The sequence below is a fragment of the Heptranchias perlo genome, unplaced genomic scaffold, assembly GCF_035084215.1.
Source record: "Heptranchias perlo isolate sHepPer1 unplaced genomic scaffold, sHepPer1.hap1 HAP1_SCAFFOLD_1098, whole genome shotgun sequence".
NCBI lineage: Eukaryota > Metazoa > Chordata > Chondrichthyes > Hexanchiformes > Hexanchidae > Heptranchias > Heptranchias perlo.
Genome location: NW_027138318.1, coordinates 39,423 through 57,021, shown reverse-complemented (window position 1 = coordinate 57,021; position 17,599 = coordinate 39,423). Strand labels below are relative to the sequence as shown.

The 17,599-nt window shown below is 55.1% G+C and overlaps 1 protein-coding gene across 1 annotated transcript in view; it reads right to left on the bottom strand.

The window, feature by feature from the left end:
- Positions 1-410: 410 nt before the first annotated feature.
- Positions 411-17,599, bottom strand: part of LOC137307722 (maestro heat-like repeat-containing protein family member 1) — a gene marked incomplete at its 3' end in the record, with an annotated part of 30,881 nt that continues 13,692 nt past the window's right edge. Inside the window, exons 3-6 of the mRNA XM_067976902.1 lie at positions 13,758-13,880; positions 10,166-10,312; positions 4,056-4,178; positions 411-524 (exon numbers count right to left, since the gene is read on the bottom strand). Of these exons, the coding sequence (XP_067833003.1) occupies positions 411-524; positions 4,056-4,178; positions 10,166-10,312; positions 13,758-13,880 (507 nt within the window). The remainder of the gene's footprint in view (positions 525-4,055; positions 4,179-10,165; positions 10,313-13,757; positions 13,881-17,599) is intronic.

Sequence of the window (17,599 nt, the reverse complement as noted above, 5' to 3'; positions counted from 1 at the left end):
CACGCTGTGGGGGGCTGTCTGGGAGCCAGCCTGGAACACAGCCAAGAAAAAAGGGCCAATGGGATCCAGTCAGAGAACTGAAACCCGGCACATCGTTCCAGGGTATCGGTCTAGAGGAATGCTCCATCCTGCCCACGGCACCCAGGACGGCATGAACCAAGACTCCTCACCCCCATCTGCCGTCGTCTTAAACACCAAGTCAATCGCAGAGCACGAGGAGATTCTCTCCCCTTCCCCGGACTGACTGCCCTCCCCTCCAGGCCAGAGACCAGGCTCTTTCTGCACTCACCAATCTGGGAGGGCGTCAAATCCACGTCCCATTCTCCAAACCACCATCTGCATTTCAACGCAAGAGGAAACTACCTTCCACTCGCTGGGGTTCGGTTGGGTTTCACACACCCCCCACCCACCCCCCTCCCGGACAGGACTGGATTGAAAGGATACAGCAGGTGAGTGCAGGTATTCATGGCGTGCTGCCTGATGGGAGTCCTCAGCATGTCCATCGGCTCGGACTTGATCACGTCCTGCATTGCAAACAAATTGGGAAGATTAAAGGCCATTGAATAACGGAAAAATCGGTTGAGTCCGTTTTTACTGCGGGGAAAAATTGCACCACAGGGATCGGTGCTGGGACCACTGCTGTTCACCATTTACATACACGATTGGACTCGGGAATCGGAAGGACAATTTCAAATTTTGTGGATGACACAAAATTGGGGGGTAATACCGAGGAGGACTGTGACAAAATACAGGAAAACATTAATAAACTTCAGAATGGGCGTGTAATTGGCAAATGAATTTCGATATAGATAAGTGTGAGGTATTACATTTTGGTAGGAAAAATAAGGGGGTCACTTACTGCTTGGATAATAAGAGTCCAAATGGGGGAGAGGAGCAGAGGGATCTGGGGATACAGATACACAAATCACTAAAAGTAGTGACGCAGGTTAATAAGGCCATAAAAAAACAAACCAAACACTGGGGTTCATTTCTAGAGGGATAGAATTGAAAAGCAGAGAAGTTATGTTAAACTTGTATAGAATCTTGGTTAGACCACACTTGGAGTATTGTGAACAGTTCTGGTCTCCATATTATAAAAAGGATGTAGAGGCATTGGAGAAGGTGCAAAAAAGATTTTTACTAGGATGATACCAGACCTGAGAGATTATACCTATCAGGAAAGACTGAGCAGGCTGGGGCTCTTTTCTCTAGAAAAGACTGAGAGGTGACCTGATAGAGGTCTTTAAGATTATGAAAGGGTTTGATAGGGTAAACGTAGAGATGATATTTCTAATTGTGGGAGAGACCAGAACTAGAGGTCATAAATATAAGATAGTCACCAATAAATCCAATTGGGAATTCAGGAGAAACTTCTTTACCCAGACAGTGGTGAGAATGTGGAACTCACTAACACAAAGAGTAGTTGAGGCGAATAGTATAGATACATTTAAGGGGAAGCTAGATAAACACGAGGGAGAAAAGAATAGAAGGATATGCTGATAGGGTGAGATGAAGTAGGGAGGGAGGAGGCTCGTGTGGAGCATAAACACCAGCATGGACCTGTTGGGCCGAATGGCCTGTTTTTGTGCTGTACATTCTATGTAATGCAAGCACAGCACTGAGTCCGGTTTGTACAGTATAACCCAGACCCAGAGAGTCCGGTTTGTACAGTATAACCCAGACCCAGTGAGTCCAGTTTGTACAGTATAACCCAGACCCGAGTCCGGTTTGTACAGTATAACCCAGACCCACTGAGTCCGGTTTGTACAGTATAACCCAGACCCAGTGAGTCCGGTTTGTACAGTATAACCCAGACCCAGTGAGTCCGGTTTGTACAGTATAACCCAGACCCACTGAGTCCGGTTTGTACAGTATAACCCAGACCCACTGAGTCCGGTTTGTACAGTATAACCCAGACCCAGTGAGTCCGGTTTGTACAGTATAACCCAGACCCAGTGAGTCCGGTTTGTACAGTATAACCCAGACCCCAGCACTGAGTCCGGTTTGTACAGTATAACCCAGACCCAGCACTGAGTCCGGTTTGTACAGTATAACCCAGACCCACCGAGTCCGGTTTGTACAGTATAACCCAGACCCACCGAGTCCGGTTTGTACAGTATAACCCAGACCCACCGAGTCCGGTTTGTACAGTATAACCCAGACCCAGTGAGTCCGGTTTGTACAGTATAACCCAGACCCACCGAGTCCAGTTTGTACAGTATAACCCAGACCCAGTGAGTCCGGTTTGTACAGTATAACCCAGACCCCAGCACTGAGTCCGGTTTGTACAGTATAACCCAGACCCCAGCACTGAGTCCGGTTTGTACAGTATTACCCAGACCCCAGCACTGAGTCCGGTTTATACAGTATAACCCAGACCCCAGCACTGAGTCCGGTTTGTACAGTATAACCCAGACCCACCGAGTCCGGTTTGTACAGTATAACCCAGACCCCAGCACTGAGTCCGGTTTGTACAGTATAACCCAGACCCCAGCACTGAGTCCGGTTTGTACAGTATAACCCAGACCCAGTGAGTCCGGTTTGTACAGTATAACCCAGACCCACCGAGTCCGGTTTGTACAGTATAACCCAGACCCCAGCACTGAGTCCGGTTTGTACAGTATAACCTAGACCCCAGCACTGAGTCCGGTTTGTACAGTATAACCCAGACCCACCGAGTCCGGTTTGTGCAGAATAACCCAGACCCAGTGAGTCCGGTTTGTACAGTATAACCCAGACCCACCGAGTCCGGTTTGTACAGTATAACCCAGACCCCAGCACTGTGTCCGGTTTGTACAGTATAACCCAGACCCCAGCACTGAGTCCGGTTTGTACAGTATAACCCAGACCCCAGCACTGAGTCCGGTTTGTACAGTATAACCCAGACCCCAGCACTGAGTCCGGTTTGTACAGTATAACCCAGACCCAGAGAGTCCGGTTTGTACAGTATAACCCAGACCCACTGAGTCTGGTTTGTACAGTATAACCCAGACCCACCGAGTCCGGTTTGTACAGTATAACCCAGACCCACTGAGTCCGGTTTGTACAGTATAACCCAGACCCCAGCACTGAGTCCGGTTTGTACAGTATAACCCAGACCCCAGCACTGAGTCCGGTTTGTACAGTATAACCCAGACCCCAGCACTGTGTCCGGTTTGTACAGTATAACCCAGACCCACTGAGTCCGGTTTGTACAGTATAACCCAGACCCAGCACTGAGTCCGGTTTGTACAGTATAACAGACCCCAGCACTGAGTCCGGTTTGTACAGTATAATCCAGACCCACCGAGTCCGGTTTGTACAGTATAATCCAGACCCACCGAGTCCGGTTTGTACAGTATAACCCAGACCCAGCACTGAGTCCGGTTTGTACAGTATAACCCAGACCCACTGAGTCCGGTTTGTACAGTATAACCCAGACCCCAGCACTGAGTCCGGTTTGTACAGTATAACCCAGACCCAGCACTGAGTCTGGTTTGTACAGTATAACCCAGACCCACTGAGTCCGGTTTGTACAGTATAACCCAGACCCACTGTGTCCGGTTTGTACAGTATAACCCAGACCCACTGTGTCCGGTTTGTTCAGTATAACAGACCCAGCACTGAGTCTGGTTTGTACTGTACAACCCAGACCCCAGCACTGTGTCCGGTTTGTACAGTATAATCCAGACCCACCGAGTCCGGTTTGTACAGTATAATCCAGACCCACCGAGTCCGGTTTGTACAGTATAACAGACCCAGCACTGTGTCCGGTTTGTACAGTATAATCCAGACCCACCGAGTCTGGTTTGTACAGTATAATCCAGACCCACCGAGTCCAGTTTGTACAGTATAACCCAGACCCAGCACTGAGTCCGGTTTGTACAGTATAACAGACCCAGCACTGAGTCTGGTTTGTACTGTATAACCCAGACCCCAGCACTGTGTCCGGTTTGCACAGTATAACCCAGACCCACTGAGTCCGGTTTGTACAGTGTAACCCAGACCCAGCTCCGTGTTAGCCTGACATTACCCCACTATACTTAGAATGGCTGTTGACTGTGTTTATTACTGACCTGCATGTATGTCAGCAGCTCTCCCTTTCGAGCGAAGTTGTAGGAATGGTTCTTTTCATTGGCGTAGATGGCCCTGGCAATCAGGGTGACAGTCTTCATCAGACTGATCTTCATCGTCAAATCCTGGGGAGGGAGATAAATCACAACCCAGGAACTAAACAAACACGAGCAAACGGCTACAGCGGCAGGATTAGCGAGAAGGAGAGGTGTTACCAGCAGGAAGTACACAAGATACAACCTGCCAAGACAAGGAGGAGAGTCAGTGCACACGGAGCATGGCAGATAAGACAGATACCGGAGTCACACGTCAACAGGGAGTCGGCCGTGGCCCAGCGGGTCGCACTCTCGCCTCGGAGTCAGGAGGCCGTGGGTTCGAGCCCCACTCCAGCGACTTGAGCCCCACAACCCAGGCAGACGCTCCCAGTGCAGTGCTGAGGGGGTGCTGCACTGTCGGAGGTGCCGTCCTTTCGGATGAGATGTTAAACCGAGGCCCCGTCTGCCCCCTCAGGTGGTAGTAAAAGATCCCACGGCCACTATTTCGAAGAAGAGCAGGGGAGTTCTCCCCGGTGTCCTGGACCATTATTTACCCCTCAACCAATATCACTAAAAACAGATTATTTGGTCATTTATCTCATTGCTGTTTGTGGGATCTTGCTGTGCGTGAATTGGCTGTCGCATTTCCTACATTCCAACAGTCACTATACTTCAAAAGTACTTTGGGATGTCCTGAGGTCCTGAAAGGCGCTGTATAAATGCAAGTATTTCTTTCTTTACCCACTCCATCAAAACCTCTCATAATTTTGAATGCCTCTATAAGTACCTTTTGTAAAAAAATTTGGAGAGCTATGGGGAAAGGGCGGGAGAGTGGGACTAGCTGGATTGCTCTTGCACAGAGCTGGCCCGGACTCGATGGGCCGAATGGCCTCCTTCCGCGCTGTAACCTTTCGACGATTCTATTAAATCTCCCCTGAGCCTTCTCTGCTCCAAGGAGAACAATCCCAGCTTCTCCAATCTCTCCACGCAACTGAATTTCGCACGGGACACTGAGCCAGCAAACAAAGCAGACTTCCCAGCCTGGGCCGGATTAGGTCCCAGAAGAGAAAGGTCAGAGTGTCTAAACCCACCCAGGCCCCCCAGGCATGTCAGGTCAGAGTGTCTAAACCCACCCAGGCCCCCCAGGCATGTCAGGTCAGAGTTTAATCCAACACACTACCTGTTCAGGTTTACCTTCTAACACAGGCTTCACTGAGCCAGACTCATTACAAGCGCCAGGAGAGCCGGACTCGGGGGGGGGTGGGGAGGGGTTAGTCAGAGAGGCAGCACCACCACGAGCTTCAGGACAAAAAAGGACATCAGCCGACACTCGGAACGGGTTTCAATCCCCGGTCGCGACCCCTTCAGGGGCATCTCAACCTCGAATCGAAGAGGGATCTGAACAGCTCTGCCGCAACGCCGGAATTAAAAAAACGGAAGCTGCTGGAAACGCACAGCGAGTCCGCCGGGATCTGAGAGCGGGTTCATCCTGCAAGCTCAAGTCTTCAGAGGGGGGTCTCCGGCCAAACGATTAACCTGGCGCCTTCAGAGGTTTTATTCGTTCTCGGGGTGTGGGCGATGCTGGCTAGGCCCATCCCTCCCCTCCCTCGAGTTTAGTTGGTTGAGGAGTGATCTGGTCGAGATGATTATAGGAGTTTTATAGGGTCGATACGGAGAAACTATTTCCCTCTGGTGGGGGGGGGTCCAGAACAAGGTGGGGGGGCAGAACCTTAAAATTAGAGCCGGGCCGTTCGGGGGTGATGTCAGGAAACACTTCTTCACACAAAGGGGAGTGGGAATCTGGAACTCTCTCCCCCCCAAAAAAAGCTGTGGATGCTGGGGATCGATTGGAGCTCCCAAGACAGAGGTGGATAGATTTTTGTTGGGTAAGGGTATCGGGGGACGTGGAGCAAAGGCGGGTAAATGGGGTCAAGATACCGATCAGCCGTGATCTGACTGAATAGCGGGCCAGACTCGAGGGGCTGAACGGCCTTCCTCCTCGAGAGTGGGGTAGTGGGCCGTATCCTCGCGGTCCCCGCGGCGACGGCTCTCCCACCGTGCTGGTGGGTACGGGACTGACGCGGACACACTTGCCGTGTAATTCCAGAATGTTCTGTTATGAATCGGGAGGGGTGGGGGGGGTGGGTACAGGTCGTGCGGGGGTCGGGGGTCAGACCACGACTCACGCTACAGTGACCGAGAGGATGATCCAGGCCTAGCCGCCCAATGCCAAGCTTCGCGAGTTCCCATCGGGAGCAGAGCGACCGGAATTTTAGACAGTGCGACCGGATTAGCTGGATTTTTAAAAAAAGAGTGAAAGAACGAGCCCCTCCACCAAGAGACAGACGGAGAGGGAGAGCAGGCTAAGCAAACCAGTTGGTTCGGGTCACACTGTACCTTGGTCTCAACTTTAATCCCAGAACCTGTGAGACAAGCGAAAGCAAATCAGAAAATCCCACGGAAACATCAACTCAACAAGACAACATTCTGCACTCACCTCCGTAACAGAATGGGCCACCCAGGGCAGGTACAGCACGGGTTAGATACAGAGTAAAGCTCCCTCTACACTGTCCCATCAAACACTCCCAGGGCAGGTACAGCACGGGTTAGATACAGAGTAAAGCTCCCTCTACACTGTCCCATCAAACACTCCAGGGCAGGTACAGCACGGGTTAGATACAGAGTAAAGCTCCCTCTACACTGTCCCCATCAAACACTCCCAGGGCAGGTACAGGGTTAGATACAGAGTAAAGCTCCCTCTACACTGTCCCATCAAACACTCCCAGGGCAGGTACAGCACGGGTTAGATACAGAGTAAAGCTCCCTCTACACTGTCCCATCAAACACTCCCAGGGCAGGTACAGCACGGGTTAGATACAGAGTAAAGCTCCCTCTACACTGTCCCATCAAACACTCCCAGGACAGGTACAGCACGGGTTAGATACAGAGTAAAGCTCCCTCTACACTGTCCCATCAAACACTCCCAGGGCAGGTGCAGCACAGGTTAGATATTTATTTTAATCGTTCACGGGATGTGGGCGTCGCTGGCGAGGCCAGCATTTATTGCCCATCCCTAATTGCCCTTGAGAAGGTGGTGGTGAGCCGCCTTCTTGAACCGCTGCAGTCCGTGTGGTGACGGTTCTCCCACAGTGCTGTTGGGAAGGGAGTTCCAGGATTTTGACCCAGCGACGATGAAGGAATGGCGATATATTTCCAAGTCGGGATGGTGTGTGACTTGGAGGGGAACGTGCAGGTGGTGTTGTTCCCATGTGCCTGCTGCTCTTGTCCTTCTAGGTGGTAGAGGTCGCGGGTTTGGGAGGTGCTGTTGAAGAAGCCTTGGCGAGTTGCTGCAGTGCATCCTGTGGATGGTACACACTGCAGCCACTGTGCGCCAGTGGTGAAGGGAGTGAATGTTTAGGGTGGTGGATGGGGTGCCAATCAAGCAGCTGCCTTGTCCTGGATGGTGTCGAGCTTCTTGAGTGTTGTTGGAGCTGCAATCATCCAGGCAAGTGGAGAGTATTCCATCACACTCCTGACTTGTGCCTTGTAGATGGTGGAAAGGCTTTGGGGAGTCAGGAGGTGAGTCACTCGCCGCAGAATACCCAGCCTCTGACCTGCTCTTGTAGCCACAGTATTTATACGGCTGGTCCAGTTAAGTTTCTGGTCAATGGTGACCCCCAGGATGTTGATGGTGGGGGATTCGGCGATGGTAATGCCGTTGAATGTCAAGGGGAGGTGGTTAGACTCTCTCTTGTTGGAGATGGGTCATTGCCTGGCACTTGTGTGGCATGAATGTTACTTGCCACTTATCAGCCCAAGCCTGGGGTAACATCTACTGATCATGTCCATTAAACACCTCCCCACAGGCAGATAATGCAACCAGTACACGGTATGCATGATCTGAGAGTGGGGGAGACACGATGCTGTCTATATATAGGAATATTAGTGAGGTTTGAGCCTGGACAGAGTGGACAGGCTATTTGACCATGGGTGCTATCGGGTGGGTGGTGTCGAGGCAGATCCGCTCCTCAGACAAGAATGTTATTTCGGGCGAGGTTTGTTGGAGACCCTGCTTTACACCAATCCCCCACCTCCTTCACCTCGCTAGCCCAGGGGCGCTCAGGCCAGTAGCAGCTCCTGCGTCGCTGAGATCAGCTGACACGGCCCACCAAAGGGACTGACCCCGGGGCCTCCCTGGTGAGTAACACACCGGGAGGTGCCAGTACCACCGTGGGGGGAGAACCGGGGGAGCGTGTTTCAGAGCAAGTCTCACTCGCAGGCACAGACAAGGGCTGACGGCAGCTTTTAGCCCTTGAGGTAATGAAGCACATTTTGGGGGGTGGGGAAAGAGGGACGTGGGGGGGGAAAGAGGGACGTGGGGGGGGGAAAGAGGGACGTGGGGGGGGGAAAGAGGGACGTGGGGGGGGAAAGAGGGACGTGGGGGGGGGAAAGAGGGACGTGGGGGGGGGAAAGAGGGACGTGGGGGGGGGAAAGAGGGACGTGGGGGGGGGAAAGAGGGACGTGGGGGGGGGAAAGAGGGACGTGGGGGGGGGAAAGAGGGACGTGGGGGGGGGAAAGAGGGACGTGGGGGGGGGGAAAGAGGGACGTGGGGGGGGGAAAGAGGGACGTGGGGGGGGGAAAGAGAGACGTGGGGGGGGGAAAGAGAGACGTGGGGGGGGGAAAGAGAGACGTGGGGGGGGGAAAGAGAGACGTGGGGGGGGGAAAGAGAGACGTGGGGGGGGGAAAGAGAGACGTGGGGGGGGGAAAGAGAGACGTGGGGGGGGGAAAGAGAGACGTGGGGGGGGGAAAGAGAGACGTGGGGGGGGGAAAGAGAGACGTGGGGGGGGAAAGAGAGACGTGGGGGGGGAAAGAGAGACGTGGGGGGGGAAAGAGAGACGTGGGGGAGGAAAGAGAGACGTGGGGGGGGGAAAGAGAGACGTGGGGGGGGGAAAGAGAGACGTGGGGGGGGAAAGAGAGACGTGGGGGGGGGAAAGAGAGACGTGGGGGGGGAAAGAGGGACGTGGGGGGGGAAAGAGGGACGTGGGGGGGGAAAGAGGGACGTGGGGGGGGGAAAGTGGGACGTGGGGGGGGGAAAGTGGGACGTGGGGGGGGGAAAGTGGGACGTGGGGGGGGGAAAGAGGGACGTGGGGGGGGGAAAGAGGGACGTGGGGGGGGGAAAGAGGGACGTGGGGGGGGGAAAGAGAGACGTGGGGGGGGGAAAGAGAGACGTGGGGGGGGGAAAGAGAGACGTGGGGGGGGGGAAAGAGAGACGTGGGGGGGGGAAAGAGAGACGTGGGGGGGGGGAAAGAGAGACGTGGGGGGGGGGAAAGAGAGACGTGGGGGGGGGAAAGAGAGACGTGGGGGGGGGAAAGAGAGACGTGGGGGGGGGAAAGAGAGACGTGGGGGGGGGAAAGAGAGACGTGGGGGGGGGAAAGAGAGACGTGGGGGGGGGAAAGAGAGACGTGGGGGGGGGAAAGAGAGACGTGGGGGGGGGGAAAGAGAGACGTGGGGGGGGGAAAGAGAGACGTGGGGGGGGGAAAGAGAGACGTGGGGGGGGGAAAGAGAGACGTGGGGGGGGAAAGAGAGACGTGGGGGGGGGAAAGAGAGACGTGGGGGGGGGAAAGAGAGACGTGGGGGGGGGAAAGAGAGACGTGGGGGGGGGAAAGAGAGACGTGGGGGGGGGGAAAGAGAGACGTGGGGGGGGGAAAGAGAGACGTGGGGGGGGGAAAGAGAGACGTGGGGGGGGAAAGAGAGACGTGGGGGGGGGAAAGAGAGACGTGGGGGGGGGAAAGAGAGACGTGGGGGGGGGGAAGAGGGAGTAGGGAGTGTCTAGTCAGGATGCTCCAGGCATCGTAGGGGGCAGACTAGATGGACGGACCAGCTGGTCTTCCCCTGCCCCTCATTTTCGAACGATCCTGAGACAGCAGGTCCCGTGTTTCCCCGGGACATGTCTGCACGGCAAGTGGAGCGCGATCCAGCCCAATGGCGGCGGTGCAGCCCCCGTTATCTGCGAGTGGGTTGGGGAGGAGGGGATGCGCGAGAGGTGGTCTCCCGCCTCTGTGGTCCTGGCTTCCTACCTTTGTGTTGAAGTGGCTAAGGACCTGCCTGATGACGTCCTTCTCGATCTTGGCCAGGATCAGCTCCGCAGGTGCGTGCAGCGTCACGTACCCGTAACACAGGATCAGAGTGCTCTTCACCTTCTCCACATCCACATCCGACTTGTCCTGGGGTGGGGGGGGGGGGGAATACAAGCAATTGTGTCAGCCGTGGCTCAGTGGGTAACACTCTCACCTCCGAGTCAGAAGGTCGCAGGGTCGAGCCCCACTCCAGAGACCGATACCTCCCAACGCAGTAACGAGGGAGTGCTGCACTGTTGGAGGTGCCGTCTTTCGGATCAGACTTCGCACCGAGGCCCCATCTGTCCTCCCAGGCGGACGTAAAAGATCCCTCGGCCACTATTTTGAAGAAGAGCTGGAGGAGTTCTCACCGGTGTCCTGACCTCAGGTACTGTCCCCCTCCCCTTCAAATCTGCCGTCATCACCCCACTCCTCAAAAAACCCACCCCGACCTTGCAAACTACCGCCAACTCCAACCTCCATTTCCAAAGTCCTTGAACGTGTTGTAGCCTCCCAAATCCGTGCCCATCTTTCCCGCAACTCCATGTTTGAATCCCTCCAATCGGGTTTCCGCCCTGCCACAGTACTGAATCAGCCCCTATCACAGTCACAAATGACATCCTGTGTGACTGTGACCGTGGTAAACTATCCCTCCTCATCCTGCTCCACCTGTCTGCAGCCTTTGACACGTTGACCACACCATCCGCCTCCAACGCCTCCTCCGTTGTCCAGCTGGGTGGGACTGCGCTCGCCTGGCTCCATTCTTATCCAGTCGTAGCCAGAGAATCACCTGCAATGGCTTCTCTTCCCTCTCCCGCACCATTACCTCTGGAGTCCCCCAAGGATCTATCCTTGGCCCCCTCCCATTTCTCATCTACAGGCTGCCCATTGGCGACATCATCCGAAAACACAACGTCAGATTCCACGTGTACGCTGACGACACCCAGCTCTACCTCACCGCCACCTCCCTCGACCCCTCCACTGCCTTTGATTTGTCACTGCTTGTCCGACTGGATAAGCAAAAATTTCCTCCAACTAAATATTGGGAAGACCGAAGCAATTTTCTTCGGTCCCCGCCACAAACTCCGTTCCCTCGCCACCGACTCCATCCCTCTCCCTGGCCACTGTCTGAGGCTGAACCAGACTGTTCACAACCTCGGTGTCCTATTTGACCCTGAGATGAGCTTCCAACCACATATCCGCTCAATCACCAAGACCGCCTACTTCCACCTCCGTCACATCGCCCGTCTCCGCCCTGCCTCATCTCATCTGCTGCTGAAACCCTCATCCATGCCTTTGTTACCTCTAGGCTGGACTATTCCATCGCTCTCCCGGCCTCCTATCTTCCACCCTCCATAAACTTGAGCTCATCCAAAACTCTGCTGCCCGTATCGAAACTCGCACCAAGTCCCGTTCACCCATCACCCCTGTGCGCGCTGACCTACACTGGCTCCAGGTCTGGGAACGCCTCGATTTTAAAATTCTCATCCTTGTTTTCAAATCCCTCCATGGCCTCTCCCCCTCCCTATCTTTGTAACCTCCTCCAGCCCTACAACCCTCCGAGATCTCTGCGCTCCTCCAATTCTGGCCTCTCACGGTTCCCAGATATTAATCACTCCACCTTCAGCTGCCCAGGCCTTAAGTTCTGGAATTCCCTCCCTAAACCTCTCCCCCTCTCTCCCCTCCTTTAAGACCCTTCTTAAAGCCTACCTCTTTGACCAAGCTTTTGGTCACCTGTCCTAATATCTCCTTATGGGGCTCGGTGTCAAATTTTGTTTGATAATCGCTCCTGTGAAACACCTTGGGACAAAGGCACGAAATAAATACAAGTTGTTGTTGAAAGTCAGCACGGATTTGTTAAAGGAAAATCATGTTTGACTAACTTGATTGAGTTCTTTGATGAAGTAACGGAGAGGGTTGATGAGGGTAGTACGGTTGATGTTGTGTATATGGACTTTCAAAAGGCGTTTGATAAAGTGCCACATAATAGACTTGTTAGCAAAATTAAAGGCCATGGGATTAAAGGGACAGTGGCAGCGTGGATACAAAATTGGCTAAGGGACAGAAAACAGAGAGCAGTGGTGAATGGTGGTTTTTCAGACTGGAGGGAAGTTTACAGTGGCGTCCCCCAGGGGTCAGTATTAGGACCACTGCTCTTTTTGATATATATTAATGACCTGGACTTGGGGATAGAGGGTATAATTTCAAAGTTTGCAGATGGCACAAAACTCAAATATAATAAACAATATGGAGGATAGTAACAGACTTCAGGAGGACAGAGACAGACTGGCGAAATGGGCAGACACATGGCAGAGGAAATTTAACGCAGAGAAGTGTAAAGTGATGTATTTTGGTAGGAAGAATGAGGAGAGGCAATATAAACTAAATGGTACAATTCTAAAGGGGGTGCAGGAACAGAGAGACCTGGGGGTGAATGTACACAAATCTTTGAAGGGGGCAGGAGAAGTTGAGAAAGCGGTTAAAAAAGCATATGGGATCCTGGGCTTTAATAAGAGGCATAGGGTACAAAAGCAAGGAAGTTATGCTAAACATTTATCAAACACTGGTTCGGCCGCAGCTGGAGTATTGTATCTAATTTTGTGCACCACGTTTTAAGGAAGATGTTAAGGCCTTAAGAAAGGGCACAGAAAGAGATTTACTAGAATGATTCCAGGGATGAGGGACTTCAGTTATGTGGAGAGACTGGAGAAGCTGGGGTTGTTCTCCTTAGAACAGAGAAGGTTAAGGGGAGATTTGATAGAGGTTTTCAAAATCAAATGGTTTTGATAGAGTAAATAAGGAGAAACTGTTTCCAGTGGCAGAAGAGTTGGTAACCAGAGGACACGGATTTAAGGTGAGCGGCAAAAGAGCCAGAGGGGGGAGATGAGGAAACATTTTTTTTAACGCAGCGAGTTGTAATGATCTGGAATTCACTGCCTGAAAGGGAAGCAGATTCAATAGTAACTTTCAAAAGGGAATTGGATAAATACTTGAAGGGAAAAAAAATTACAGGGCTAGGGACTAATTGGATAACTCTTTCAAAGAGCTGGCACAGGCACAATGGGACGAATGGCCTCCTCCTGTGCTGTACCTACGTGGTGAAAAGCTGAGGCCCCAGTACAGATCCCTGGGGGACACCACCAGTCACATCCTGCCAATTGCAGCACGTACCCATTTTGTCGACTCTCTGTCTCCTGCCCGAGAGCCAATTACCTCCCATTGGCCTATTGTTGGGGAAGGGGAGAACAGAGATGAGCCAGGAGTCCCACACATGATCACTAGCCAGTGACTCCCGCCCGAAACTGCACGTTCACGTCGGACTTGGTTGTGGGTCCTGCTATCCCCCTCCCCACCCCCACGGTCAAATAGCCGGTCAAAACTCCCTGTCCGGGCTCACGTGTGAAGAACGACCCAGTCGTGGGAGGGGGACGGGGTCAGCTCTCCCGCACGAATCAGCGCCTTCCAGAAAGGGGGGGGGAGGGGGGGGAAACACTAGGGAACGACAATGATGAGAAGACCCCAGCGAACCAGGAGGGGCTCTGGCAGCGCTTACCTTAAGAATGTGGAAGAGGCTTGGTGACTTCTTCAGGATATCCGACTTGCCAAAGTCCTCCAGTTTAGAGAGAGTCTTGTCCAGGTGAGTCGTGGCACAGAAACCAACGCCAACTGCAACACCCTACAAGGGAGAACCAAACTCCATTTAGCACCAAGAGCCAGCGAGCCAGCCAGCCAGCCTGCATTTATATGGCACCTTTCACATCCTCAGGACTTCCCAAAACGCTTCACAGCCAATGAAGTACTTTTTGAAGTGTAATCACTGTTGTCATGCAGGGAAACACGGCAGCCAGTTTGCGCACAGCAAGATCCCACAGACAGCAATGTGATAATGACCAGATAATCTGTTTTCGTGACGTTGGTCGAGGGGTAAATACTGACCCCAGGACACTGGGGGAGAACTCCCCTGCTCTCCTTCGAAATTATGGCCGTGGGATCTTTTACGTCCACCTGAGACGGGGCCTTGATTTAACGTCTGATCTAAGAGATAGCACCTCCATCAGTGCAGCACTCCCTCTTGAAGGGGAAAAATTTGCAGGGCTATGGGGAAAGGGCAGGGGTGCAGGACTAATCAGATAGCTCTTTCAAAGAGCCGGCACAGGGACGGTGAGTCGAATTGTCTCCTTCTGTGCTGTATCATTCGATAAATCGAAGATTCAGTACTGCACTGGAGCGTCAGTCTGATGATGTGTTAAGTCTCCACGCGTCCCTCACTTACGTCAGTGTCAGTCACGGCTCAGTGGGAAGCACTTTCGCCTCAGTGTCAGAAAGTTGCATCTTCAAGCCCCACTCTGGGACCAGAGTGACTCACCTCCTGACTCCCCAAAGCCTTTCCACCATCCACAAGGCACAAGTCAGGAGTGTGATGGAATACTCTCCACTTGCCTGGATGAGTGCAGCTCCAACAACACTCAAGAAGCTCGACTCCATCCAGGACAAAGCAGTTTCTTTGATCAGTACCCCTACCACTGGACTCAATATCCATTCCCTTCACCACCGGTGCACAGTGGCTGCAGTGTGCACCATCCACAGGATGCACTGCAGCAACTCGCCAAGGCTTCTTCAACAGCACCTCCCAAACCCGCGACCTCTACCATCTAGAAGGACAAGGGCAGCAGGCACATGGGAACAACACCACCTGCACGTTCCCCTCCAAGTCACACACCATCCCGACTTGGAAATATATCGCCGTTCCTTCATCGTCGCTGGGTCAAAATCCTGGAACTCCCTTCCTAACAGCACTGTGGGAGAACCTTCACCACACGGACTGCAGCGGTTCAAGAAGGCGGCTCACCACCACCTTCTCAAGAGCAATTAGGGATGGGCAATAAATGCCGGCCTCGCCAGCGACGCCCACATCCGTCAACACCTCCCTCAACCCGCACCCCCACTTCACCTTCATTACCCTGGACCTGATCTCAAGGGTTTGATCCCCGATCTCAGCCTGGGCTCCTGCCAGGCATCTGCACTGTCGCAGAGAAGCCTCTCTCTCCCCCGCACACCGCACACTCGCGGGAACACGACACTGCCCCGGGGACTCACCTCTCTCTCTCTCCCGCACACCGTACACTCGCGGGAACACGACACTGCCCCGGGGACTCACCTCTCTCTCTCCCCGCACACCGTACACTCGCGGGAACGCGACACTGCCCCGGGGACTCACCTCTCTCTCTCACACACCGTACACTCGCGGGAACGCTACACTGCCCCGGGGACTCACCTCTCTCCCCCACACCGTACACTCGCGGGAACGCTACACTGCCCCGGGGACTCACCTCTCTCTCCCCCACACACCGTACACTCGCGGGAACGCTACACTGCCCCGGGGACTCACCTCTCTCTCCCCCACACACCGCACACTCGCGGGAACGTTACACTGCCCCGGGGACTCACCTCTCTCTCTCCCGCACACCGTACACTCGCGGGAACGCTACACTGCCCCGGGGACTCACCTCTCTCTCTCACACACCGTACACTCGCGGGAACGCTACACTGCCCCGGGGACTCACCTCTCTCTCCCCCGCACACCGTACACTCGCGGGAACGCTACACTGCCCCGGGGACTCACCTCTCTCTCTCTCACACACACCGTACACTCGCGGGAACGCTACACTGCCCCGGGGACTCACCTCTCTCTCTCTCCCGCACACCGTACACTCGCGGGAACACGACACTGCCCCGGGGACTCACCTCTCTCTCTCTCCCCGCACACCGTACACTCGCGGGAACGCTACACTGCCCCGGGGACTCACCTCTCTCTCTCCCCCACACACCGCACACTCGCGGGAACGCTACACTGCCCCGGGGACTCACCTCTCTCTCCCCCGCACACCGTACACTCGCGGGAACGCGACACTGCCCCGGGGACTCACCTCTCTCTCTCCCCCGCACACCGTACACTCGCGGGAACGCTACACTGCCCCGGGGACTCACCTCTCTCTCCCCGCACACACCGTACACTCGCGGGAACGCGACACTGCCCCGGGGACTCACCTCTCTCTCTCCCCCGCACACCGTACACTCGCGGGAACGCTGCACTGCCCCGGGGACTCACCTCTCTCTCTCCCCCACACACCGCACACTCGCGGGAACGTTACACTGCCCCGGGGACTCACCTCTCTCTCTCTCCCCCACACAGTACACTCGCGGGAACGCAACACTGCCCCGGGGACTCACCTCTCTCTCTCCCCCGCACACCGTACACTCGCGGGAACGCTACACTGCCCCGGGGACTCACCTCTCTCTCTCCCCCCGCACACCGTACACTCGCGGGAACGCTACACTGCCCCGGGGACTCACCTCTCTCTCTCTCCCCACACACCGTACACTCGCGGGAACGCTACACTGCCCCGGGGACTCACCTCTCTCTCTCCCCGCACACCGTACACTCGCGGGAACGCTACACTGCCCCGGGGACTCACCTCTCTCTCTCCCCCGCACACCGTACACTCGCGGGAACACTACACTGCCCCGGGGACTCACCTCTCTCTCCCCCACACACCGTACACTCGCGGGAACGCTACACTGCCCCGGGGACTCACCTCTCTCTCTCCCCCGCACACCGTACACTCGCGGGAACGCTACACTGCCCCGGGGACTCACCTCTCTCTCTCCCCCACACACCGTACACTCGCGGGAACGCTACACTGCCCCGGGGACTCACCTCTCTCTCTCCCCCCACACACCGTACACTCGCGGGAACACGACACTGCCCCGGGGACTCACCTCTCTCTCTCCCCCACACACCGTACACTCGCGGGAACGCTACACTGCCCCGGGGACTCACCTCTCTCTCTCTCCCCCGCACACCGTACACTCGCGGGAACGCTACACTGCCCCGGGGACTCACCTCTCTCTCTCCCCCGCACACCGTACACTCGCGGGAACGCTACACTGCCCCGGGGACTCACCTCTCTCCCCCGCACACCGTACACTCGCGGGAACGCTACACTGCCCCGGGGACTCACCTCTCTCTCTCTCCCCCGCACACCGTACACTCGCGGGAACGCTACACTGCCCCGGGGACTCACCTCTCTCCCCTCCGCACACCGTACACTCGCGGGAACGCTACACTGCCCCGGGGACTCACCTCTCTCTCCCCACACACCGTACACTCGCGGGAACGCTACACTGCCCCGGGGACTCACCTCTCTCTCTCCCCCCGCACACCGTACACTCGCGGGAACGCGACACTGCCCCGGGGACTCACCTCTCTCTCCCCCGCACACCGTACACTCGCGGGAACGCTACACTGCCCCGGGGACTCACCTCTCTCTCCCCGCACACCGTACACTCGCGGGAACGCTGCACTGCCCCGGGGACTCACCTCTCTCTCCCCGC